Source organism: Drosophila innubila (assembly GCF_004354385.1).
Source record: "Drosophila innubila isolate TH190305 chromosome 2R unlocalized genomic scaffold, UK_Dinn_1.0 1_C_2R, whole genome shotgun sequence".
NCBI classification, from domain to species: domain Eukaryota; kingdom Metazoa; phylum Arthropoda; class Insecta; order Diptera; family Drosophilidae; genus Drosophila; species Drosophila innubila.
In genome coordinates this window covers 5,171,449-5,195,371 of record NW_022995374.1, presented here as the reverse complement: position 1 = coordinate 5,195,371, position 23,923 = coordinate 5,171,449, and the positions used below count along the sequence as shown (strand labels likewise).

General features: G+C 34.1%; 9 protein-coding genes and 2 long non-coding RNA genes across 12 annotated transcripts; 8 read left to right on the top strand and 3 right to left on the bottom strand.

The window, feature by feature from the left end:
* Positions 1-4,122: 4,122 nt before the first annotated feature.
* LOC117784918 (bomanin-3-like) lies at positions 4,123-4,509 on the top strand. The gene is made up of 2 exons (XM_034622771.1): positions 4,123-4,230; positions 4,340-4,509. The coding sequence occupies exons 1-2, from the start codon at positions 4,179-4,181 to the stop codon at positions 4,408-4,410; spliced, it is 123 nt and encodes a 40-aa protein (XP_034478662.1). The 5' UTR covers positions 4,123-4,178; the 3' UTR covers positions 4,411-4,509.
* A 69-nt stretch (positions 4,510-4,578) lies between these two features.
* LOC117784917 (bomanin-1-like) lies at positions 4,579-5,022 on the bottom strand. The gene is made up of 2 exons (XM_034622770.1): positions 4,912-5,022; positions 4,579-4,829 (listed from the first exon to the last, which is right to left on the bottom strand). The coding sequence occupies exons 1-2, from the start codon at positions 4,961-4,963 to the stop codon at positions 4,762-4,764; spliced, it is 120 nt and encodes a 39-aa protein (XP_034478661.1). The 5' UTR covers positions 4,964-5,022; the 3' UTR covers positions 4,579-4,761.
* A 1,002-nt stretch (positions 5,023-6,024) lies between these two features.
* Positions 6,025-6,493, bottom strand: LOC117784916. Its single transcript, XM_034622769.1, has 2 exons — positions 6,362-6,493; positions 6,025-6,303 (listed from the first exon to the last, which is right to left on the bottom strand). Exons 1-2 carry the CDS (start codon positions 6,453-6,455, stop codon positions 6,113-6,115), a joined length of 285 nt encoding a protein of 94 aa, XP_034478660.1. The 5' UTR covers positions 6,456-6,493; the 3' UTR covers positions 6,025-6,112.
* A 1,526-nt stretch (positions 6,494-8,019) lies between these two features.
* LOC117784913 (bomanin-23-like) lies at positions 8,020-8,584 on the top strand. The gene is made up of 2 exons (XM_034622765.1): positions 8,020-8,131; positions 8,220-8,584. Exons 1-2 carry the CDS (start codon positions 8,071-8,073, stop codon positions 8,552-8,554), a joined length of 396 nt encoding a protein of 131 aa, XP_034478656.1. The 5' UTR covers positions 8,020-8,070; the 3' UTR covers positions 8,555-8,584.
* Positions 8,585-8,737: 153 nt separating this feature from the next.
* LOC117784911 (probable ATP-dependent RNA helicase ddx42) lies at positions 8,738-9,679 on the top strand. The gene is made up of 2 exons (XM_034622764.1): positions 8,738-8,989; positions 9,062-9,679. Exons 1-2 carry the CDS (start codon positions 8,932-8,934, stop codon positions 9,658-9,660), a joined length of 657 nt encoding a protein of 218 aa, XP_034478655.1. The 5' UTR covers positions 8,738-8,931; the 3' UTR covers positions 9,661-9,679.
* A 393-nt stretch (positions 9,680-10,072) lies between these two features.
* Positions 10,073-10,726, top strand: LOC117784914. Its single transcript, XM_034622766.1, has 2 exons — positions 10,073-10,201; positions 10,284-10,726. The coding sequence occupies exons 1-2, from the start codon at positions 10,141-10,143 to the stop codon at positions 10,616-10,618; spliced, it is 396 nt and encodes a 131-aa protein (XP_034478657.1). The 5' UTR covers positions 10,073-10,140; the 3' UTR covers positions 10,619-10,726.
* A 191-nt stretch (positions 10,727-10,917) lies between these two features.
* Positions 10,918-11,995, top strand: LOC117784905 (GATA zinc finger domain-containing protein 14-like). 2 transcript variants are annotated; one of them, XM_034622759.1, is made up of 3 exons: positions 10,918-11,073; positions 11,146-11,634; positions 11,728-11,995. In XM_034622759.1, exons 1-3 carry the CDS (start codon positions 11,016-11,018, stop codon positions 11,952-11,954), a joined length of 774 nt encoding a protein of 257 aa, XP_034478650.1. In that variant the 5' UTR covers positions 10,918-11,015; the 3' UTR covers positions 11,955-11,995. The 2 variants fall into 2 exon arrangements, with proteins under 2 accessions (XP_034478650.1, XP_034478649.1); XM_034622758.1 differs by having other exon boundaries at positions 10,921-11,073; positions 11,146-11,995.
* Positions 11,996-12,601: 606 nt separating this feature from the next.
* On the top strand, positions 12,602-12,900 carry LOC117784919. Its single transcript, XR_004617458.1, has 2 exons — positions 12,602-12,687; positions 12,745-12,900. It is a non-coding gene; the product is annotated as an uncharacterized LOC117784919 (long non-coding RNA).
* A 507-nt stretch (positions 12,901-13,407) lies between these two features.
* LOC117784915 lies at positions 13,408-13,963 on the top strand. Its single transcript, XM_034622767.1, has 2 exons — positions 13,408-13,535; positions 13,606-13,963. The coding sequence occupies exons 1-2, from the start codon at positions 13,475-13,477 to the stop codon at positions 13,854-13,856; spliced, it is 312 nt and encodes a 103-aa protein (XP_034478658.1). The 5' UTR covers positions 13,408-13,474; the 3' UTR covers positions 13,857-13,963.
* Positions 13,964-15,625: 1,662 nt separating this feature from the next.
* Positions 15,626-16,006, top strand: LOC117784458. Its single transcript, XM_034622199.1, has 2 exons — positions 15,626-15,731; positions 15,793-16,006. Exons 1-2 carry the CDS (start codon positions 15,662-15,664, stop codon positions 15,948-15,950), a joined length of 228 nt encoding a protein of 75 aa, XP_034478090.1. The 5' UTR covers positions 15,626-15,661; the 3' UTR covers positions 15,951-16,006.
* A 6,803-nt stretch (positions 16,007-22,809) lies between these two features.
* On the bottom strand, positions 22,810-23,281 carry LOC117784841. The gene is made up of 2 exons (XR_004617453.1): positions 23,180-23,281; positions 22,810-23,109 (listed from the first exon to the last, which is right to left on the bottom strand). It is a non-coding gene; the product is annotated as an uncharacterized LOC117784841 (long non-coding RNA).
* Between the last annotated feature and the right edge of the window lie 642 nt (positions 23,282-23,923).

Genomic DNA, 23,923 nt, shown 5'->3' with positions numbered 1-23,923 from the left:
TCACGCTTGCCTTATATGAATTCTCACTCTATCTATTACATTTCTTTTGCCTTTCCTTTCGCTATTTCGCTAACCATCATGCACAAATCCCCCAAGTTATATGAGAAAAAAAGCATTTGTATGGAGAGAGAAATGGATTTTAGCGTGTTATAGCTGGGTTCAGCTAGATGTAGGTTTTTGCGATTGCTTTACCAACATAAATATACACACACACACTCGCACATGCATAGAGAAATACACATGTTAGTATTTTCATATAGCTGCCATTAGTTGTTGTCGCTTTGCCAACGGCATTTTGCCATAGTCTCTTGCTTATGTCACTTAGCCGCAGTCCTCCTTTGTCCTTCTCCCCTCTTCCCTTTCGCCGCACCACCGCAATTCCCAGCAGACAATAATGTTTTTGTGCTCGCAAAGCTTAAATACATTAAAGCATTCGTTGTTGGCAAATGATGAGCTGTTGTTGTTGTTCTCTGACGATGGCACTTATCCAAGGATGAGGGTCCTTCTAACGCTTCTAACGCTTTTACTTTTACCCCCCATAAAGCTTTGCACAGTTGATTAGCAATTTTGCTCACGTGGCGCTATTTGTTGGCTTCGTCATTGCGGTAACGGGGGATAAATGTGTTGACTTTTGTTTGGATTCTGGAAATTTATTTGTAGAAATTGTGCAAAGAAAATGAAATTTGCATGCTGCATAGACTTGTGCTCTGTTTAAAGCACTCAGAGAACTCTTTTTAGCTTGTCTTGCCACAAGTGGCATCTCTGAGGCGCTTAAGCGAATCCTTTTAGTAATTACTTTTTGGCCCCCAAGCGACTGTTACAACAGCCAGCTGTCGTTTTGTGTTCTTCGCCTTAATAGATTCGTCCCCTGGGCAGATGTAGAGTCAAGCCATGAGAAAAGCCAGTTAAATTCCAAGGACCAACGACTTTGTAATATGTTCATTTAGCTGTTATATGTCTCTTCATTTTTTATTGTTCAACTTTTATTATTTTGCATAGATATCACGCATACGCCGCGTCGTTTTATAAACGTTTTTCATGCGCGCCTAAAAGATGCAACAAAAATTGTACGCTTCCGTTCGGCAGCGACTGCGGCACCGGAAAATGTACATAAAACCCATGAATTTTACTTTTTATGAAAAGTCAGCACACAAGCCACACAAGCTATAAAACTAACCGCAAAAAAAAGAAAACAAAACACAACCTACACACACAGTAGCAACAACAACCATGTGAGAAATCAACAAAAATATTTCAAATATGGCTATGCACAGTCGCTTAAGCAAACAGCTAGCAAAGTGCACACATATTCACGGACACGCCCTTTTTCCCACTCCCATTCCTAAGTACGAGTACACACACGCACACACACACACTCCACAGGTTGACAATAAAACGCTGCTCGTAATAATAAACTAATAGTGCCCCAGCTGCCAAGAAATAGTTGCCCTGCCTTTTTGTGTCCAACTCCAACTACTGACAACAAAGCACCCGTTCAAATGCCAAGGTATATATGTATGTGTATGTGTGTGTGAGTGTGTAGACCAAGTTGTGTCTATGAAGTGTAAATTCAAATATACTTGGCGGGTATTAAAGTCTTTAGACAAAACATTGAAAATGTGAGCATGGTTTTTAAAAGCAAACATAAGGATGAAATTTTAATTTCAATATTTACAGAACTCAAACTTAGCATAACATTAAGCTTAAGTACAATAATGTTTTATTTTCCAGGGAATAATCCAATTCATCAAATTTTCCATACCATATCCCTTGAAATTTTTTTAAAAACTTTGATCTCTCATAACTTCATCAAAAATTAACCGATTTTCAAACGGAATGTCATTTTGATCATGATTTGGCCTCTAAATTAATTCTGCATTTAAATTTTTATCATGTAAAAAATTCGATATTTTTTCGATTCTAAGCCATCTAACATCCAGTTTTCCATACTTGACATTTTTTCAAAAACTTTGATCTCTCATAACTTCATCAAAAATTAGCCGATTTTCAAACGGAATGTCATTTTGATCATGATTTGGCTTCTTAATTAACTCTGTATTTAAATTTTTAACATCTATAAAATTTGATATTTTTTCGATTTTAAGCCATCTAACATCCAATTTTCCATACTTACCCCTTGGCATTTTTTCAAAAACTTTGATCTCTCATAACTTCATCAAAAATTAACCGATTTTCAAGCGGAATGTCATTTTGATCATGATTGTGCCTCTAAATTAATTCTGCATTTAAATTTTTATCATGTAAAAAATTTGATATTTTTTCGATTCTAAGTCATCTAAATCAAATTTTCCATACATACCCCTTGACATTTTTTCAAAAACTTTGATTTCTCATAACTTCATCAAAAATTAGCCGATTCTCAAGCGGAATGTCATTTTGATCATGATTTGGCCTCTAAATTAATTCTGCATTTAAATTTTTATCATGTAAAAAATTTGATATTTTTTCGATTCTAAGTCATCTAAATCAAATTTTCCATACATACCCCTTGACATTTTTTCAAAAACTTTGATCTCTCATAACTTCGTCAAAAATGAACCGATTGTTGAGCGGAATGTCATTTTGATCATGATTTGGCCTCCCAAATTATTCTGCATTCAATTATTTTTAAGTTTAATAAAAAAATTTTTTTTCTAGGTATAGCTATTAATTTCGATGTCATACTCATTATAAAACGACATCTTAACACTTTAAAATGTTTCCAAATTGATTTGTGATATTTTTTCGGTCTGATGCAGAGTATTTTAATTTCGACTTTAATCTATAAAAGTCTATATAACACATACATAAAAAGAAAAACTGTAGTGTGCACAGTGATGGCATATTTTCACACCAGCTTGAGTAAATAGGCCCAGAGTCCCCAGTGTCTGATGGCTAATGGACTTTTCCCAGTCCTTCAATCTGAGAATTGTGCTCAAAGTGTGCTGTATAAGTCTTGAATTAAGCTGACCTCCCAGTCGATTGGGTGATTAACTTTTTGGGGAGACATCTGCCCGTTGGCAGAGGCAACATATTGTCAAAGTGGTGGAGCGGGGTGGCGGGGTAGCGGGGCGTTGGCTTGTTTGGCGTAATTAAATTGTTAACGCACACGTGTCGACTAGGCGTTTTGGGTTGGCTTTTTGCGTATTTATGCATGTGCATGGGTTCATTTAATCGTAATGCTTTTTACGTTGACAAATGTGGCAAAGGCAACGGCAACGCTAATCCACCCAAAAGCCAATCGGTAAGAGGGGAGATGGGAGAGTGGAGGGAATTCCACAGCTGTAAGCCATAACAGCAGCTCCCCATCTCAATTGGCAGTTCACTTTGCATGGCTTACTCCCTTAGCTGGTGTTTTTAATGCTTCATTGGCTTAATTGCCAGCCCACAGTTGCACACACAAAACACACACACACACACACACACACACACACACACTCACACACAATCACGCACTCACACAGATACTCGTAGAGCATGAATACAACTTTTCCACAACGAAAATGAATTCAACCACAAACACGTTCATTTACCTTTTATACGTAGATACAATTTCACAAACACAACCGTTGGCATTGAGAACTTTAAATTTGTGCTTTAATAACAAAAGTTCTATCAAAAATAAATTTATTGATTATTTTTTTAACGTCGACTAAAATCAGTCGCAGAAGAAACTTATTTAGAACTGAAAGTGTTATTAGAAAATTAAATAATAAAAATAAAAAATTATTATAAACAGTGAAATTTAAAATATATACAATTTTTAAATAAATTTCAGGAAAAAGGTAAAAATTAATTAATTATGACTTTTTACAAAAATTGTTTTTAATTTTAACGTAATTTTGTCGGAGATTGAGGAAAAAAAATTTATTTTTTACCACAAATTAAATTAGGGACCAAATAATGATTAATTACTTGCTATCACGAAAATCTTGATCAAAAAAAATTATATTTTCTAACTCCCTGTTCTCAATTATAATGCATCTGTTTTAACGAAACAATTAAGACTTAATCTATAAACTATTACTTAGTGCGCAATTCAAAACCTCGTTTCTCAATCAAATTTAATATATGATTAAACGTCATTACATTGACAGGTTGGGCTATAAAAGCCGCTTCTAGTCGGAGCTCTGTATTCAGTTTCAAATTGCAAGTCGCATTTCAAGCTTATTAACAATATGAAGTGGCTGTCACTCGCTTTTGTCGTCAGTTTGTTGGCTCTGGCAAGCGGTATGCAAGTGGGAAACAGGGGAGAAAATTAAAAAAAAAATAAAAATAAAAATAGTATTCATGCTTATAATATTTATAATACTTGTATATATATTGAATTTATTTACAGCTAACCCGCTTCAACCAGGAAATGTTATAATCAATGGGGATTGTAAACATTGCAACGTGCGAGGCGATTAATTAATTATAATGTTTAATTTAACAAATAAATTGTATTTATGTAAATAAAATTGTATGCAGAATAACAAGACAAAAATGATGTAATAGAATTTGTTTTAATGAAATGCATTTTCAGATTTTCATTATTAGCATAAGTAGTGATTTTATTTCTTTAGAAATTGTATAAACTTGGTCACAACTGGAACTTCTTTATCGACTGATGACTGTTAATTAATCAGTTAGTCAGTAATAATTATACAAATCGACATTTAACATTTTGCCTGACAAATTTACATTTTATTGACCAAAAATGTAGTATAATATACTTTATGATTTTGGATTATTCTTATCATCGCTTATCATTATCAGCTTCTAGCCTCCATGAACATTACATTTGCGACAATCGCCATTGATGACCACATCTGGTTTCAAGGGAGAAGCTGCGCAAAAAGAGAGAAGAAAATATTGTCAATTATTGTCAATTGAATTACTGTTATTAGCATAGAGAATACCGTTACTTACCACTGGCCAAAGCCAACAGACCCAGCACGAATATAATTGAAAGGAACTTCATATTGCTATAGTTCAGTTAACAACGTTTGCAGTTCAACTAATGCAATTGCCAACGATTATTGCGCTTTTATAGCAAGAACAGCAAAGGTGTTTTTTCCCAGAAGTATTACAAATCTTGTTACAATATTACACAGATAGTTTAGCATTTAGATAGATTGGAAATGCCCATGCAAATAAGAATTTCCCATTAACAATATACACTTGCTCGTGATGATTTTGTTTAGAAAACTTAACAGTAGACACTGGTTTTAAAATTCATTCATTCACCTTATTAAGATCTCATTCAAAGAATTCTGATAGCTTGTTACCAGTTCTAACCACATGTATTTGTTATAAATAATCGCTGCTCTGTTGCATCTCTGTAACGCCATACATATAACAGTGTGCAACAAAATAAAACTTTTTCCTGCGGTTTTTTAGGGTACGCTCAAATTTCTCATAGTTACTCGAAAATGTCAAGCGCCTCTCTTAAAAGTTGTACATTTTCTAAAGGCTTATCGGTTGTGACGTTCTTTATAATCGAAAAAAACTAACACAAAATCTATAATAAAAAAAAAAAACTAACTAAAAAAGAAAATAAAGTGGTGGATTTGCCTGTTGCTTAGTGTAATTTATGCCTCTAATATATAATATTATATACTTGTTTGCTATTAGAGAGATTATATGAGAACACTTTACAATTTCTTCAAATATTATAGATTTCGTAATATATACATTTATTATTACCATACGGCCTGCATGAATTTTAAATATTTATAGCAACACAGTAAAATTGTAAAAGTAATGTATTTATTTCATTGTTTTTCAGATATTTATGAATAATTAAAATGACAAAATAAGAATGCATTAAAATGAGCATAGCAGAAAGTGAAAGAGGCAATGTCTCTATTGAAAACTGGTTAAAACGTATACTTAATATTTAAAAAAGTAATTTACAAATGTTGCTTTATTGTGAGACAAAAAGTGTAGTTGCTTAAAAATCGAAAAATGTGTAATAACACTGAAAATTGTATATAAGGATTAATATATACAACATATGCTCGAATAATGTTTTCAGATTGATTACCAGATTTTAATTAAAAATGTTGATTTTATTTAAATTAATATTTTCAGTTTTAAGTAATCATCATTACAATCTGTTCAATAAAATTTAGTGCGCGACATTACGCAGTAAGAAACCCATTGAATAATATAGAAGTCCAAAAATCACAGCGCCCGATGTCAAAGTCTGAGTAACAGCAGCCGATGCAGGTTCCACAGGTGGAGTCTGTCCAATAGGACGTCCATCGGGTCCTATGCAGTCTGTACACTCTCCATTGATAATTACCTTTCCAGGAACAGCTGTGGAATTAATATGAAGTTATTTCGGCAATCGCTTGTAAATCAATTTACTAATTACCGAAAACCACAGCCAAAAGACAGCCAATGACCAGCAGGCTCAATGCGATCGATTTCATGTTCAGTTCGGTACTAAATGCAATCTGAAATTGCATTGACAGAGACAGTGCACTTTTATACTGAACAATGCGTAAGTAAAGGGTGACTGAAAAAATATGTCATGTATATAAGTGAATGATTATTAGGGTGCATCGATTTTTTCGATGAGAAAAATAATGGTAATCCCAATTCGTAATATGCGGTCAATTCTAAGATCAAAATCAATTCTAATCAAATCCTAATCCCCTTTCTTTGAGTTGAACATTTTTTGGTTTTCAGTCCTAGGAGGAAAATAATGTTTTAAGGACAATTGGTCGTTGATTTTGGAAGTCTTGGTTCTAACAAGAGTTTTGATACGAATCTTGTCAGGATCGGACCATAAGCACTAAAGATATGCTAATAATGCATGGCAAAAAAAAAAATACGTTTTTTAACTCAACAAGCGGTGACTAGGAATTTATTTTAGAACTATAGTGAAAACTTCCAATACCATTTTAAATTTTTTTTTGGTCCATACAAATCGATGCACCCTAATGTATATAATTACATTACAGCCTATAATACAATTTTGCACTAAGGAACAAATTCGAGTTTCATCCTGACGCTAATGATGATTTCTGTGTAAAAATATACACGAATAAATATCTAAATGAACTAGCTAATAAACTAGGTATTCCTTTCTACGTAGGTATTTAATTCAAGACTCTCAATGTTTATTATAATTTTTATTCAAAGATTAATCTTGATCACAAAGATAATTACTACTACTTGACATTAGAAAAGAACTGAAAAAAAATAGCATAGTGCTCATGCGAGTACTTAACTTTTGCGGTTGGAAAGTCAGCTTCGATCTTTTATTGACACTACGGTTTTAAGTGTCGATCAGACTATCTGTTATTCGAGATGCACATATTCAACAAGTACAGATCTTTACATGATCAGTCAATCATTATTAGCTGTTATTGTTACATAAATTTATTTCTCAGTCTCAACAGCAGCTTATAAATTGGAATTTCAGAAATCAATAGGTTATCAATCCTATTGTGATAACAAGTAAAGCACAGTGGCAATGCGATTCTATAAAGCTTGATAATACGAATAGGGAAATGCCCAACAGAAATAAAGCATATGAAGGCATCATTATTAATAAATACATATATAATGCAAAGTATAATAATTACATTATATACATAAAATTTATTTATATGAGTCTGAACTTACACTGGTCCCTTAATTAAATATTTTGAATTAGTTTTGCGAACTGAGCATTGAAAACTAAACCCTGACCTAATGCACAATATCTGTTCACTATAGTTATCGGAATTTACTTGTATTAACAATTGAGAAGCACAGCCAAAAGTCTAATATTTTATTACAAAAGTCGATTTCTATGCTGTTCATTCCTTATATGTAAATTAATTTTACTTCAGTTCCACTTGATCACATTGTAGACTACTCGTATCTTTCGGGTCCACAATCTGATCAAACAGGTTTCTAAGTTCAGCTTTGTTTACATGCTATTAATATATTGTTAATCTGGGCATTTCCAATACATTTATATAGTATAGGTGCAGTAGACTTATTCTCAATTAAAATCAGGTAACTTGAGTCTCTCCCAGCCAGTATAAAATCAACGTTACAACCAGCACAGCATCAAGTTCAGTTGGGAAAATGCGGTGCATAACATTGTTAACGGTCTTGGTTTTGGCCATGCTGGCAGTCTACGTCAATGGTTAGTACACTCTTCTCTCTCCCTCTCTCTCTCTCTCTCTCTCTCTCTATCTATTTTTTGCTCATATGCATCTTTATCTCTCTTTCAGCTGGCAAGGTGGTAATTAACGGTGCCTGCGTGGACTGCAATACACGTAAACCCGTTGAGGACAGCACTACTCTTAAGCCTTCCTCCAGTCATTCACATGATCACCCTTACAGTAATAAGGATAAAGATGACTCGAGCAAGGATAGTGAGCAGCAGATCGATGCTCATGTTGGGCGATATAGACGACAACTGGGCAACCGTCAAGTGATCTACACGAATGACGGTTCTGGTAATGGCGGCTGGTCAGGTGGTCGAGTGACTACAATTGATGGGAATCGTTATCCCGGCACCGTGGTACGCAATGATGATTGCGTGGGTTGCAACATACGTGGATAGATGACTCAAAAACCAGAGACTTGTTGACATCTAAAAATAGGTTAATAAATTGTTTTTGTTTTCATTATAAAGTTGATAGCTTGGATCAAAAAATTGTTGACTCTAAATATTGGAAAATAAATTGTTTTTTTTTTCTTCATTAAGTGGAAATATGAATTAAAGGTCGAACGTTTTTTGACAATTAATTAAGGACAATACAAAAACTTTTTCCCATTATTTAAAATTTTTTTAGTTGTCATGTGTGAAGTCTGGAAATTCCAGAGAGATTGATAACTCAAGTGGGTCAACTGCCATGACCTGGTATTCTGTTACTGATAAGAAGCTGGTTAGATTTGCATAAAAGGCCGCAATTTCAATAGATTTTCAATATATTTACAATGAAGTCGGCACTGTGTGCACTCTTCTCAATTCTGATAGCTGCTTCAGCGACACCGGGTAAAAATTTCTACTTCAAAATGTTCTTCTTAAGAAATAAGCAACCAATGTTTTGACTTCTTTTCTACGTAGATCACGACATAATTATCGGAGGCAACTGTGTGGAATGTGTGACAAATCGTCCCGCCGTGGAATATATAAGTGGAAACCAAGGAAATGACCGTAGTAGACCTCAACAAGGATATGACCATGCTAGACCTGGTCTAGGATATGACCGTACCAGACCTCAACAAGGATATGACAATTATAGACCTCAACAAGGATATAACCGTACCAGACCTCAACAAGGATATGACAATTCTAGACCTCAACAAGGATATGTCAACTATGAGCAAAGCCAAGCTCAACCAGTATATGGCAATAACTACAATGACCCACAGAACACACTTCGACCAGGCTATAATAATGATAACTATAATACAGCAGCGACGGGACAAACCTACAATCCCAATAACTGGCGTTCATCCGGCCAAAATAACTATGGCAATACTCATTATACCAATCCACACTTCGGAGTTCAACGCGGATATAGCAACAACTACCTGAACACAGAAGGAAACTCCTATAGCAACGCTGCTCAATCAAACTATGGAAATACCTTCACCAGACTCAATTTAATTCATCTAATCTTATTTAGCTTTGTTTTCAGAGTCTTAAATAATTTAAAATAAAACTTATTTTTCGAACAAATATTAGTTTCCTTTATTTAAGAAATTAATAAATAATAAATAGATAATATTTATTGTCATTGCTTTTTGAGCTTCAAATTTGAATCTCTGATAGCAATTTTCAATGTTTGATATTTAGAGAAATAGCAAGAAATACAAAGATGATAAATTAAATAATATTTTATTACAGAAGTCGACTTCTATGCTGTTCATTCCTTAAATGCAAGTTAATTTTACTTAAGTTCCACTTGATCACATTGTAGACTACTCGTATATTTCGGAGCCACAATCTGATTAAACAGGTTTCTAAGTTCAGCTTTGTTTACATGCAATTAATATATTGTTAATCTGGGCATTTCCATTACATTTATATAGTATAGGTGCAATAGACTTATTCTCAATTAAAATCAGGTAACTTGAGTCTCTCCCAGCCAGTATAAAATCAACGTTACAACCAGCACAGCAGCAAGTTCAGTTGGGAAAATGCGGTGCATAACATTGTTAACGGTCTTGGTTTTGGCCATGCTGGCAGTCTACGTTAATGGTTAGTACACTCTTCTCTCTCCCTCTCTCTTTCTTCCTTTCTCTATGTTTTCTGTGCTCATATGCATTTTATTCTATTTCAGCTGGCAAGGTGGTAATTAACGGTGCCTGCGTGGACTGCAATACACGTAAACCCGTTGAGGACAGCACTACTCTTAAGCCTTCCTCCAGTCATTCACATGATCACCCCCACAGTGATAAGGATAATAAAGACTCTAGCAAAGATAGCGTACAGCAGATCGATGCTCATGTTGGACGCTATATAAGACAACTGGGCAACCGTCAAGTGATCTACACCAATGACGGTCCTGGTAATGGCGGCTGGTCAGGTGGTCGAGTGACTACAATTGATGGGAATCGTTATCCCGGCACCGTGGTACGCAATGATGGTTGCGTGGGTTGCAACATACGTGGATAGATGACTCACAAACCAGAGACTTGTTGGACATCTAAATATAGGTTAATAAATTGTTTTTGTTTTCATTATAAAGTTGATAGCTTGGATCAAAAAATTGTTGAATCTAAATATTGGGAAATAAATTGTTTTTTTTCTTCATTATTAAGTTTTCTGCGTTGCAAAATAAGTGGAAATATGAATCAAAGGTCGAACGTTTTTTGACAATAAATTAAGGACAATAAAATATTTTTCCCATTATTTAAAATTTTTTAGTTGTCATGTGTGAAGTCTGGAATTACCAGAGAGATTGATAACTCAAGTAGGTTAACTGCCATGACCTGGTATTCTGTTGCTGATAAGAAGCTGGTTAGATCTGAATAAAAGGCCGCAATTTCAATAGATTTTCAATATATTTACAATGAAGTCGGCACTGTGTGCACTCTTCACAATTCTGATAGCTGCTACAGCGACAGCGGGTAAGAATTTCTACTTCAAAATGTTCTTCTTTAGAAATAAGCAACCAATGTTTTGACTTCTTTTCTACGTAGATCACGACATAATTATCAGAGGCCACTGTGTGAACTGTGTGACAAAACGTCCCTCCGTGGAATATACAAGTGGAGACCAAGGAAATGACCGTACTGGACCTCAACAAGGATATGACAATTCTAGACATGGTCTAGGATATGACCATGCCAGACCTCAACAAGGATATGACAATTCTAGACCTCAACAAGGACATGTCAACTATGAACAAAGCCAACCTCAACCAGTATATGGCAATAACTACAATGATCCACAGAACAGACTTCGACCAGGCTATAATAATAATTATAACACAGCAGCGACGGGACAAACCTACAATCCCAATAACTGGCGTTCATCCGGCCAAAATAACTATGGCAAAACCTATCATACCAATCCACACTTCGGAGTTCAACGCGGCTATAGCAACAACAATCTGAACACACAAGGAAATTCCTATAGAAACGCTGCTCAACCAAACTATGGAAATACCTACACCAATTCAGCTTTCGGTAATCAACGCAGCTATATCAACAGTTCTCCCAATACACAAGGTAGAACTCGACATATCTATACTAATATCCCTAGCAATAATCCGATTGTAGCACCCACGAATGCCTTCCCTGAGACTACTATAAATGGAGCAAGGAAGCGAGTGGCAGAAGTCCCGAACAATTTAAATTCAGCTGCTACAGGACAAACGGATAACCAAGCCGCTGATACAAAACCGTATTCAGTGCCTCAAGTCTTCTCTGGTTATTTGCCAGATGGAACTTATCTGCATAACGGAGTTTGCACTAACTGTCGAATTGAATTAAGCTCGAAAAAATAATGTACACTGATAAAAAAATGTTCTAAAATCAAAATTTTGGTCTGAAAACTAAAAATTTTTAAGAAATATTAAAATTAAAAAATTTTTTTTCTTTAAATTTATAATCTTTTTTTTTAGAATTTTGATATATATACATTTTATTTTCTGTTCGGGTAAATTTATAAATGTTATTAGAATTTGTTACGATAAATGTTCTTGATTTTAAAAGTTGGTCTTTTTCTTCAGTAAATAAATAAGCAAAACAAAAATTTGTAAAATGTTAAAACTTTCTAGTTTTCTGGGTAATTCAAAATGTATCAAATTTTCTAGAAAGTATGATGAGAATGAACATACTTGGGAAACATAATCTTGCCTTATAAAAAAATGTATGTACATATTCTTCTCAACAGAGATAAGAATGAATTCATTGAAGACGGAAAAAATATATTTGTGAAGCATTGTCTTTTCACAGAACCGCACAGTATTAATATATTAATAGGTACAGTCCATCTGCGGGCAAGTCCCAAATCAGAGACTTATTTCTGTGTAACTGATAACGATGCTTTAATCTTTTTAAACTTCGGAGTTCTACGTAAAGTAATACAGTCAATCAACATATGATAACAGATGCACATTAAAGTATTCAGTTGCGTGTAAAATTGATCAGTCTTAAAGTGCCTCACAATCAGAATGAAGTATATACCGCTTTGCTTATTTATGCTGGCATTTTTTGTCAGTTTAGTGACTGCATCTGGTAAGTATTTTTATTAATCAATTTTAATTCAATATTCAATACAAATATTTATTTCAGTTTCCGTTACTGTGGAGGCGCATAATGTCGATAGATTAGAAGTCAATGACACTTGCTATAAATGCATTTTTAGCACTACTAATAATTCAGCAAAAGTGTCTTATAAAGTCTGAGATTATATTCAAATAAATCGTTAATTCATATAGCTATAAAATATTGATAATTTGTGTTTAAATTAAACTTTTATATGATTTAAATTAGAGCTGACTAAACAGAAACTCATTTTTTTAACGTTTGTTTCTTTAAGAGAACATTTTTGTATGGGTGAGTATTTGTTGGAATCTTAAAAATTTTGATATCATGGGCTTCAAAGAATTGAATAAAATATTAGAAATTTTATGCTCAAAACACAAAATTACAAAATAGGTATATATTTTCAATTATAATAATTTATTTTAATAATTATTAAATACAAAGTTTTCTAACAATTCAAATGAGATTATAGTATACATAATGAAATTGCAAACAAGCTTTTTTCGTTACTATCTAATAAATCTTGTTTACAGCATCAGATTCATTTGAAGGCTGCCAGTTGATTATAATCAATAATTATATATTTGTTTTTTTTCTGTAATATTATGTACTCACTTGCATTTTATTATATGTGCAATAGACTGCACTTGATTACAGATTCTCAATCTTAACTAAAATCATGCTAGGTGCAATCTTTCGGTAACAGTCTAAAATCAACATTACAACGAGCACAGTGTGAAATTGAGCTTCAGAAAAAATGCGGTGCATATTATTATCAACGTTTTTGATCTTGGCCATGTTGAGTGTCTGCATTAATGGTTAGTATTTTAAAATCAGTGATAAGCCATTTATTGACTTGCTCTATATCTATATCTCTATATTTTCCAGCTGGCAGAGTGATCATCAATGGCGTCTGTACGAACTGCAATAGACCTAATCTAGACAGGACAACGACACATGTGCCAACAACTCGACATAGTTACGGCGGACGCTCTTATGGTAGGCAGACTACGGCCCGGCCCAGACAAACATATAGACAACCTGCTCGTGATGATGATTGGAGCATGGAAGGCTGGAATCTTTACCAGACCGCAGATGGACGACAGCAGATATCCGGAGGACAAGGATACAGGTGGTAAAGGCATAAAATAAAAGCAGATCTGCGCCAAGAAATAATATTAAAATTACAGACACATCTTGGGAATTAAACAAGTGCAGGCTAATAAAGTGTTTCCCTCTGTTTAAATTGTTGTTGACTTTAAAATTGATATGGGTTAAACCGATTACGCTAGCATTTTCAGGTTGAGAGAATGATGAGTATCAGGTGGCATGTCATCTCAAACTGTTGCTGATAAGACACAACTGGCTGTTTGTATAAAACCGTACACTCTCATTGCAATTTCAAAATATTATTGCCAACAATGCGATAGAGAATCTGCTCTGTCTTTACTTTTTGCAATAGTTATGGGCTTAAAAAAAACAAAACTAAAATAAATATTGCTGTGACTGAGAAAAGTGCTGGAAGAGAATGACTTTTTGATTTTTTTTTATTTGTGTCATAATTTTGGTCATAAAATTCATAGAATCAAAATTTCTTCATAAATTTTGTAATACAATCCAAAAAGAGTTTTACTATAATTATACGCGTTACTTCAAAAATAAGTAAAAGGGTATATTGTGTTCGTTGGAATGTATGTAACAGGGAGAAGGAGGCATCTCCGACCCTATAAAGTATATATATTCTTGGTCGGCATCAACAGCCAAGTCGTAAGACACAAAAAATAATCACTAAACTCACATCAATAAAGATAGTAAAATGATAGTAAAGTTTGTAGAGGCTAGTATTAAAGTAAAAAATAATAGTCAAATAAAAAAAAATATTCTAAAAGAACAAAATTTAAATGCAGAATCAATTTGGGGGCCAAATCATGGAGAAAGTGACATTTCGCATGAAAATCGGTTGAATTTTGACAAAGTTATGAAATATCAAAGATTTTGAAAAAATGTTAAGGGGCAAGTATACAAATTATGAGTAATTGATGGCTTATATATGAAAATAATGAAATTTTTTAAGTGTACAAAATTTAAATGCAGAATTAATTTGGGGGCCAAAACATGAACATAATGATATTCCTCATGAAAATCGGTTGAATTTTGACAAAGTTATGAGAGATCAAAGTTTTTAAAAAAAAATTTAAGGGGTTTGTATACAAATTATGAGTAATTGAAGGCTTATACTCGAAAATAATGAAATTTTTTAAGTGTATCAAATTTAAATGCAGAATCAATTTGTGGGCCAAAACATGAAGAAAATGATATTCCGCATAAAAATCGGTTGAATTTTGACAAATTTATGAAATATCAAAGTTTTTGAAAAATGTTACGGGGTTAGTATACAAATTATGAGTAATGGATGGCTTATATATGAAAATAATGAAATTTTTTAAGTGTATCAAATTTAAATGCAGAATCAATTTGGGGGCCAAATCATGGAGAAAGTGACATTTCGCATTAAAATCGGTTGAATTTTGACAAAGTTATGAGAGATCAAAGTTTTTGAAAATATATACAAATTATAGCTGACTGTCGAAAAATAGTAAATTTTATAAGTGAATATAAATTAAATGTAGAACTAAAGTCGCATTTAATTAGTAATAAATACTGTACGTTTTGAGCAAATACTATTATACATTGTTCCATTAATTAATTACACAAACTGGCTAACTGAAAAGCAATGTTAAATGCGTCACAGACAAACTCAACCTGACTTGTTAGCGATAATAGAATCGGTGGGATTCACTGCTAAACTAGTGGGTAAATCCCCATAGTAGTTTCTGTCGCCAGTATTATAACCTGGCTGGCCTTTGGCTGTTTTGCCATTACAAGTTGAGCTATAAAAAGTGCTGAACAGTTTGTAAACTTATTCAGTAGGTACTCAGTTAACATGAAGTGGTTGTCGTTGTCTCTTTTGCTGCTGCTGGCATTGCTGGGAATTATGGAGGCTGCTCCAGCGGGTAATTAAATTAAATAGAAATTTTCATTATTAGTATGAGATATTAACTTAAATAAATGCAGGTCAAATACGCATACAGTCTTCTTCGACGACACGAGTGCGTGTGAGAAATGGAAATATCAAATGGAATGGTGATTGTCACAATTGTGACATACGCACCACAAAAAACACCGCACAAGTGACCAGCACTAGACGCAAGAATATTGTTCGTCGTTTCTAGTTGTATATATGTGTTGCAAAGTAATTGTAAATATAGTTGTAATATTTATTTCATAATTTTGACATTGTTATAAATCACTCAAGCTTGCCACATAATAGCTGTGGGGCATGTGGGGCACAAGGCACAGCATTTTATGGTTCATTGCTAAAATATTTTACGGTGTGCGCATAAAAATTGCCATCATATTTGAGCTTTGGTGGTGCAACCCTTTGCCAACGCTCTTACACGTGTTTCTTCTCTACAAATTTTTATGGTACGCTGTCGTTGTCGTTGTCGTTTCCGTTGTCCTCTGCCATAAAAGCAGTCATTTCCTTTAGCAGCTTTTCTTCTTTTGCTTTGCACGTTTTCCTTTTTATTGCCAAAAAAAAAAAGACGAAACGAAACGAAACCAAACCGCTGTGCGCCTGTAAATGACTCCCCAGGCACCTTTATATTGACTCGTAAAATTGCGACATTTAGAGCAACCCTCGCTGAGCAGCCACAGCAGTCATACAAACTCCAAACTCCACCCACCACTTTGCTTTCCAGGCAACAACCCTCGACACCCTCTTGATCCACCCGCACTTCCGGCCATTTGTCTTTTGTGTTGCCTGCTTTTCAGCGCGGCGACGACTTTCTTAGCGTTTTAAATTTGATTTTTATTTCCCTGACAGTTGTAGCCAGCTACGATTTTTATGGTCGAACCGACCGTCAACCTTTGTGCTTTCTTATTTATTTATATGCCCTAGCTAAAGAATATTTTGATTTAGGCAGGTTTTTCGAGTGGATATTTCTAGCTATCTTTCTAGGCGAACTTTGTAGGACTTTTCCAGAAATGTTTATAGTTTCGGCTGGCAAATAAACCCAAGGGCTAAGCAATGTTGAAAGATTTAGCGGAGAGGAGGAAAATCAATCGAAATTCTAGATAGATTACTTTAAGAAACAATAATCAGATTTAGGCAGGCTTTTTGAGTGGATATTTCTAGCTATCTTTCTAGGCGAACTTTGTAGAATTTTACCAGAAATGTTTGTAGTTTCGGCTTACAAATAAACCCAAGGGCTAAGCAATGTTGAAAAATTTAGAGGAGAGAAGGAAAATGAGTCGAAATTCCAGATAGACTACTTTAAGAAACAATATTCAGTTTTCCAAGAACTTTTCTTCAAGATTTTTAAGTTCTAACTTTTAGAGTATTATAACTTCGGTATTTTTTTTATTTTCCTATTATTCTTTTTGTTTTTTTGGTTGTTGCTGCCAGCGACGGAAATTGACTTGGAAAAACGCTTCAACTTTGCTTTTTTTTTGTGTAGCCAAAAATTGAATTGAAGCATATAAAGTCAAGCAATAGTTCAAGTAATCGCAGTGTTCAATCGGACACGCCCACATACTCTATAAGAATGGGTGAATAAAGCTATCAGCTATCAGTGTTCACTTTGCAGTCAGTTTCTCACTTGACATCATTCCATTTTATACATTTTGTTTTGTTTGAATTTGCCGCCGTGCCCGAAACTTTATTAATTTGAAAATATGCGAGTTGAGTTGAATCGGGGCGGGGCAATATGATTTATTGGACTTTTGAAGAGTACTCAAGCGCTCAACTTAATGGCAAACGTAAACGCGTTCATAATTAATTTCATTTTACTTAACATTGCGCATACGCCACGTTGCACGTTGCCTGTGACTCTGGTCTGAAATTGACCCCTGATTCTTTTTGTTTCTCCTCTTTTATTTCATACATTTCAATCTCATTATTTTCGCACTCCTCCTTTTCATTCGTTTGTCTTCGTCCCAGTGAAAGTGGCCCGCAATTTATTTTGCGTTGTTATTTTCCGTAACTGAATTTCAACCCCTTGCTCATTATTGTCATTGACAGGATTTATGATAAAATTAATGAATAAATAATGGCATTTTATTGCTGCATATGCAAAAGCAAAATCTCCTTTTTTACACTTTCAACATCAAATTGAAAACAAACAAAATATTCATGCTCGTACATTTTTTTAAGCAACATAAAAGCTATTGCAACATAAAAGATAAGCATCTAAAATGCATATAAAACGTATTTTTAATAGCTTTGTTTAAATTGAGCTAAATTCACTAGTAATTTTATGTTATGTCTGGCATTTGAGTTATGTATTTACTAAATTTATTTTTACATACTCTTAACAGCAACGTGTTTGTCATTCACATATATTTTTTATAATTAATTATTTTGTGCGACTATTTGTATCAGGTATTCAAAGCGAAAGAAATTCCAAAACAACTATTTCTATATCTGTTTTGCATTTCGAAACAATTTGTATTATAAATTTAAAAATGTCATAAAACTTTTTTTTACTATTTATGACAAAAGAAATTTTATTAAAATTTGAAACTCGCATTTAAATCAAAACCAAGATACAAGGGGATACATTTTTTTAACCGAAATGATATAAATTTGAATGAATTGAATTTACAGGCCAAATTATTATCAAAATTACAGTCCGTATAAAAATCGGTGCAGTTTTGACAAAGTTATGGCCGTTTGAAGTTTGTGAAATCTTTGACCTAGTAACTTTACAAGTCCAAATTTTTCACCAATTTGGTCTGATTTTCTACATAAAAATGAAACGACTCAGAATTAAATTTAAAATGCTGTTTTGTACTAGTTAAGATATGAGAAGTTTATTAAAAGTGAAAACTTGAGATTAAAAATTTTTAATTTACGAAATTCCAAAGGGGGGACCCTTAGCATCAAAATTGAAATCAAGATCAAGTGGCAAATAATTTTTTTTAACGAAATTTATTGAATTTAAATGAAGAATGCAAATAGATGTCAAATAATGATCAAAATTATATTCCGCAAGGAAATTGTTTAAGTTTTGATAAAGTTATGCCAGTTTAAAGTTAGTTTTTGGAAAATTTTTGGAAAACTTTACCGAAACCGTACCGGTACTAACGTTTCGGATCTTAAAAACAAAATTTATTTCGGCGAAATTATTTGCAAACTTGTATTTAGGAGCTTATTGCTGTCGCAATAAATGTCGACTTGAATAACACATTAACTGCCAGGAGTTAAAGCAATAGAAGGCAATCAATCAAATATAGTTGAAAGCTTTAATGTGTTTCTAAAGCGTCATGTGCACAACGATAAAGCACAGAGCGTGTTTTATAGTGTTTTATTATATACTTGAACTGTGCTCATATTCAATTCAGCCCAGCTTCACTTCATATATGCCAGACATACGAAAATCCTTCGTTTTTTTTATGCCCCTGTGGAGGACGAGTGAGGACAGGTTGACAGGTTGTTTTACTGCGGGCAGACAGACGAGTCGAGGTAGGAGAAGCATGTGGCAATCGGAAATCTAGCTTCAATGGCAATTTACCCCGCCCACTGGGAGGTGGGCGGTATGCGCAGGTATGCGGCTTAACTGCGGACTGATTTCATTTTCGTAATTACCTCAACGATGGCAAGGGCTCGGCCTCGTCTACAATGCCACACAGCTGCTCCTGTTGATGGTCAGCTGCCGGTGTCTGTAGGTGTCTGCAGGTGTCTGAGTTGTGGCTTAACGAGTTGATTAAATGCAGTAATTGATGAAATTGCGTATGAGCTTTAAAGGTGTAAATCGCTGGCATTGGGGGGAATAAACATATCATTGTTCTTAGATGACTACACTTGGGGAATTTGTCTGTATGCACAACGACGACGTTTTTGCCCATCGTTCTCGATTGGACAGTGGGCATCAATCAAATAAGCACGAAATGCACACGTTTCATTTATAAATATTTGCGGCAAGGGTCGCACGACTTCACAAAAGGCATCAAATGACGAGGAACAGATAAAGAGAGAGAGAGAGAGAGAGAGAGAGAGAGAGAGGGATAAAGAGCGACGAGTTCAGGCTACAGCCAAAAGGCAGAAATAAAAAATGATTTAAAAATTGAAAGGATTATGGGACGAGCAGCAACGAAGCGCGTTAATGTTGATGCCGCCGCGGGCACAGAGCGGCCAACAACACAAAAGAAGGCACAGAGGTGGCAGGACTGAAGGGCAGAAGGGCAGAAGGAGCGGGCTTTTGGGATAGACATGAGATCCGGCTGGGTTGGCTGGTGTCGCTGTCAGTCAAACAAAACTGTGCAAAAATCAACGAGGCAACTCGAAACAAAAACCAAACTGAAAGTTTATGCCACGCAGCAACACTATACGAAGAGTGTGAAGGGGAGTGGAAGGCACAGGCGGGAGGAGAGCAAAAGTGTATAGAGGAGTGCAGCACACAACGGGGAAGAGGACAACGTTGTTGATGGTCAACAATATAATTTGAACAGGAATGAAAAATAAACGCGGCAAAACTGGGCGGGCAATGGAATCTGCAGGTTCTGTTTCTGCCGTCTGTGTGTGTGTGTGTGTGTGTGTGTGTGTGCGTGAGAGCGTTTGTTTTTATAACCTTGCTTAAAAAATAAGTAAAAGGGTATATTGTGTTCGTTGGAGTGTATGTAACAGGAAGACGGAGGCAACTCCGATCCTACAAAGTATATATATTCTTGATCAGCATCAACAGTCAAGTCGATATAGCCATGTCCGTCTGTCTGTCTGTCCGTCCGTCCATGTGAGTGCCTAGATCTCAGAGACTATAAGACACAGAGCAACCAAATTTGGCACACACACTTTTATAGAGCCCACGCAGGTCAAGTTTTTTTTTTCAATTTGAAGCCACGCCTTCTTCGTCAACCGCAAATAATTCGGTTTTTATGTCAACTTACATTATCTATTAATATTATCTATTACCTCACTTAATCACAGCAAGATCGGACAAGTAGAACGGCAGTAATAGCTAACCAAAATTATTAATAATTAAGACAATACAAGCACCCAAAAGTATGCAGCATTTTTTATTAGATAGTAATTTCTTTAAAGTACTTTTATATATATTGAAGTAAGTAACGGGTATTCTATAGTCGGGCACTCGACTGTTGCCTTTCGACGCATTTCCCTTCCCTTCGCTTGCGTCCCGCAGACCAACCAAAAAACTAAATGAAAAAAAAAAACAACTTACAACTTTTGTATAAATCACATCAAATATGTGAACAAAGTGTTTCCTCAGTTGTCGCCGTCGTTATGAGACGAAAGCGCCAACCGAATCAGTTTGTACCAGGACTCTGTTGGTATTACGGTAATATTTTTGCACAACAGTGGGGCAAATATACATTAATCTACATGCTTGGATATTTATACATATCATTAAATTTAAATAAATCTTAAATTCTGACTTCTGTGATAATTGTTTTTGTAATTGTCCTTTTAATCAAGCTAAAAACTAATAATTATTGAACATTTCTTGAGGAAAAATTTTATATAAATGTTAATTTATTAGCTTAAATTTTGTTTATTTATTAAAGAACGGAAATCAAAATATTTATATGTTTAATAAGTGCGATAGCACTAATAAAAACTGTTGATCAAATGAGTAATTTGGAAAGAACTCGGAAATTGGAGCATCGTCTTTTCCAGTGCATCTGATAGTGTTATCAGCTATATGAAGGAAGCTCATGGACAACACATACATATATGTTTATTTATACTGTGTGGTTTCCTGGCATGAAAATGTTTTCCAAGTATATTGAAAAGTTTTCCAGAGATTGAAAATTACTAGAAAAACTGTCTGTCCGTCTGTATGTCTGTCCGTCTGTCCGTCTGTATGAACAAATCCACCACAGAGACTATAAAAGATAGAGTAACCCAATTTTACACACAGATTTCTATATATTATTTTAAGAATTAAGCCACGCCCATTGCGAAAAACCACCACACCGACAGTTTTGTTAGAAAATACGTTTCTTTGTGGTTACTAACTATATATATTTATAGTATTATCTATTGTCCCATTGAGTCACAGCAAGAGCGGACAAGTAGAACGGCAGGTTTGGCGAATTAAAGTTTTCAGAGCAATACAAATAATTTCTTTAAAGTGCTTTTATTTATATCAACTGTAGTCTATCATGTATATATACATATCGTTTAATATATTTATGCTTTAAACTATGACAAAATTTTTAAAAACTGTATCATTTACTGAAATACTGCATATGTTTGATATAACTTATTATATAAACGAAGTTTCATTATCTCGGCATAGTAACTTTGGTATAGCCATTGCGTTTTTCAATTTTGCAGTTATGACAACTGTTCATAATTTCAAGATCCTCGCCATCATACACAATAAAAGTTGTACATCCTGTAATAGACATAAAAATATATTGTCACAATTTAACAGCGAGTTGCTGAAAATATATATAAAATCTTACTTTTACAGTTATACACATCAACTGGAGCAGCAGTCACAACGCTCGTCAGTGCGATTATTAATATACACAATGAGAACCACTTCATTCTGATTGAGGTATGTTGATCAACTGAGTAATTTTGCAAAGAACTCGGAGCTTTAAATAAATTGAAGCATTGTCTTTTCCAGTGCATCTGATTATACTGTTATCAGTTACATGGAAGAAGCTCTTGGAAAACACATACATGTGGTTTCCTGGCATGAAAATTTTTTCCAAGTATATTGAAAAGTTTTCCAGACATTGAAAATTACTAGAAAAACTGTCTGTCCGTCTGTCTGTCCGTCTGTCTGTCCGTCTGTCCGTCTGTATGAACAAATCCATCACAGAGACTATAAAAGATAGAGTAACCCAATTTTACACACAGATTTCTATATATTATTTTAAGAATTAGGCCACGCCCATTGCGAAAAACCACCACACCGACAGTTTTGTTAGAAAATACGTTTCTTTGTGGTTACTAACTATATATATTTATAGTATTATCTATTGTCCCATTGAGTCACAGCAAGATCGGAAAAGTAGAACGGCAGGTTTGGCGAATTAAAGTTTTCAGAGCAATACAAATAATTTCTTTAAAGTACTTTTATTTATATCAACTGTAGTCCATCATGTGTATATAAATATCGTGTAGTATATTTATGCTATAAAATATGACAAAATTTTTGAAACTGTATTGTTGTACGGTCAAAACTGAAATAATGCATATTTATATTTGATATAACTGATAACTTATTATATAAACGTAGCTTCAATATCTCGGTATAGAAACTTTGGTATAGCCATTGCGTCGTTTAAGTGTGCAGTCATTACAATTTTTCATAATTTCAAGATCCTCGCCATCATACACAATAAAAGTTGTACGTTCTGTAATAGACATAAAAATATATTGTCACAATTTAACAGCGAATTGCTGAAAATATATAAAAAATCTTACTTTTACAGTTATACACATCAACTGGAGCAGCAGTCACAACGCTCGTCAGTGCGATTATTAATATACACAATGAGAACCACTTCATTCTAATTGAGGTATGTTGATGAACTGAATGCCTCCAAAAAGGATTTCATCAGCTTAAATAGTTGGAAGCATCGGTTCTCTGGGTGCATCTAAAGATACTCTTATCAGGTTCATGGAAGAAGCTCTTTGGTCTGGAATTTACCCGCAAATTTACTGATGCATTTTAAAAATACAAATATGTATATTAATTCTTTGTTTCCCAATTATATTTACTGAGAATCGGCCAATTTCCCAGCATTCAACTTAATCATTCTTATTGCAGATGCTACAAGTCAATAAAAATTAACAAGAATATATATTTATACCTATTGATAAAGTGACATGAATATGTTGTGTGAACATTTTTGTAATATAATTATTTTAAATGAATTATCAGTTGTTTTCTACCAAAAGCAATTGTTGGTGTTCCTGAAAACAAAAAACCATTGCTTTCAAATGTCTAAAAAATTCATGAGAGGTTTGACAAAATTAAATATTTATTAATTTAAATTAAAATATCTTTAAATTGAATAAAAATGCAAAAAATAAATATGTTTGAAAATATAAAATCTCTAACATTTTAGAAACACCAACATTTCGAGGGGTTGTTTTCAAAAACAATTTCACTATAATATCTCTAGAGATTTCTGAAACACAACTGTATAAATCGAATATCTGAAA

Bases quoted from the DNA above. Each gene is read 5' to 3' on its own strand.
- LOC117784918 (XM_034622771.1), top strand. From the start codon at position 4,179: ATGAAGTGGCTGTCACTCGCTTTTGTCGTCAGTTTGTTGGCTCTGGCA. The intron at 4,231-4,339 runs GTATGCAAGTGG...ATTTATTTACAG, and splicing joins TTTGTTGGCTCTGGCAAGCG to CTAACCCGCTTCAACCAGGA.
- LOC117784917 (XM_034622770.1), bottom strand. From the start codon at position 4,963: ATGAAGTTCCTTTCAATTATATTCGTGCTGGGTCTGTTGGCTTTGGCC. The intron at 4,830-4,911 runs GTAAGTAACGGT...CTTTTTGCGCAG, and splicing joins TCTGTTGGCTTTGGCCAGTG to CTTCTCCCTTGAAACCAGAT.
- LOC117784916 (XM_034622769.1), bottom strand. From the start codon at position 6,455: ATGCAATTTCAGATTGCATTTAGTACCGAACTGAACATGAAATCGATC. The intron at 6,304-6,361 runs GTAATTAGTAAA...TTAATTCCACAG, and splicing joins TCTTTTGGCTGTGGTTTTCG to CTGTTCCTGGAAAGGTAATT.
- LOC117784913 (XM_034622765.1), top strand. From the start codon at position 8,071: ATGCGGTGCATAACATTGTTAACGGTCTTGGTTTTGGCCATGCTGGCA. The intron at 8,132-8,219 runs GTTAGTACACTC...TCTCTCTTTCAG, and splicing joins GCTGGCAGTCTACGTCAATG to CTGGCAAGGTGGTAATTAAC.
- LOC117784911 (XM_034622764.1), top strand. From the start codon at position 8,932: ATGAAGTCGGCACTGTGTGCACTCTTCTCAATTCTGATAGCTGCTTCA. The intron at 8,990-9,061 runs GTAAAAATTTCT...TTTTCTACGTAG, and splicing joins AGCTGCTTCAGCGACACCGG to ATCACGACATAATTATCGGA.
- LOC117784914 (XM_034622766.1), top strand. From the start codon at position 10,141: ATGCGGTGCATAACATTGTTAACGGTCTTGGTTTTGGCCATGCTGGCA. The intron at 10,202-10,283 runs GTTAGTACACTC...ATTCTATTTCAG, and splicing joins GCTGGCAGTCTACGTTAATG to CTGGCAAGGTGGTAATTAAC.
- LOC117784905 (XM_034622758.1), top strand. From the start codon at position 11,016: ATGAAGTCGGCACTGTGTGCACTCTTCACAATTCTGATAGCTGCTACA. The intron at 11,074-11,145 runs GTAAGAATTTCT...TTTTCTACGTAG, and splicing joins AGCTGCTACAGCGACAGCGG to ATCACGACATAATTATCAGA.
- LOC117784915 (XM_034622767.1), top strand. From the start codon at position 13,475: ATGCGGTGCATATTATTATCAACGTTTTTGATCTTGGCCATGTTGAGT. The intron at 13,536-13,605 runs GTTAGTATTTTA...TATATTTTCCAG, and splicing joins GTTGAGTGTCTGCATTAATG to CTGGCAGAGTGATCATCAAT.
- LOC117784458 (XM_034622199.1), top strand. From the start codon at position 15,662: ATGAAGTGGTTGTCGTTGTCTCTTTTGCTGCTGCTGGCATTGCTGGGA. The intron at 15,732-15,792 runs GTAATTAAATTA...AAATAAATGCAG, and splicing joins TATGGAGGCTGCTCCAGCGG to GTCAAATACGCATACAGTCT.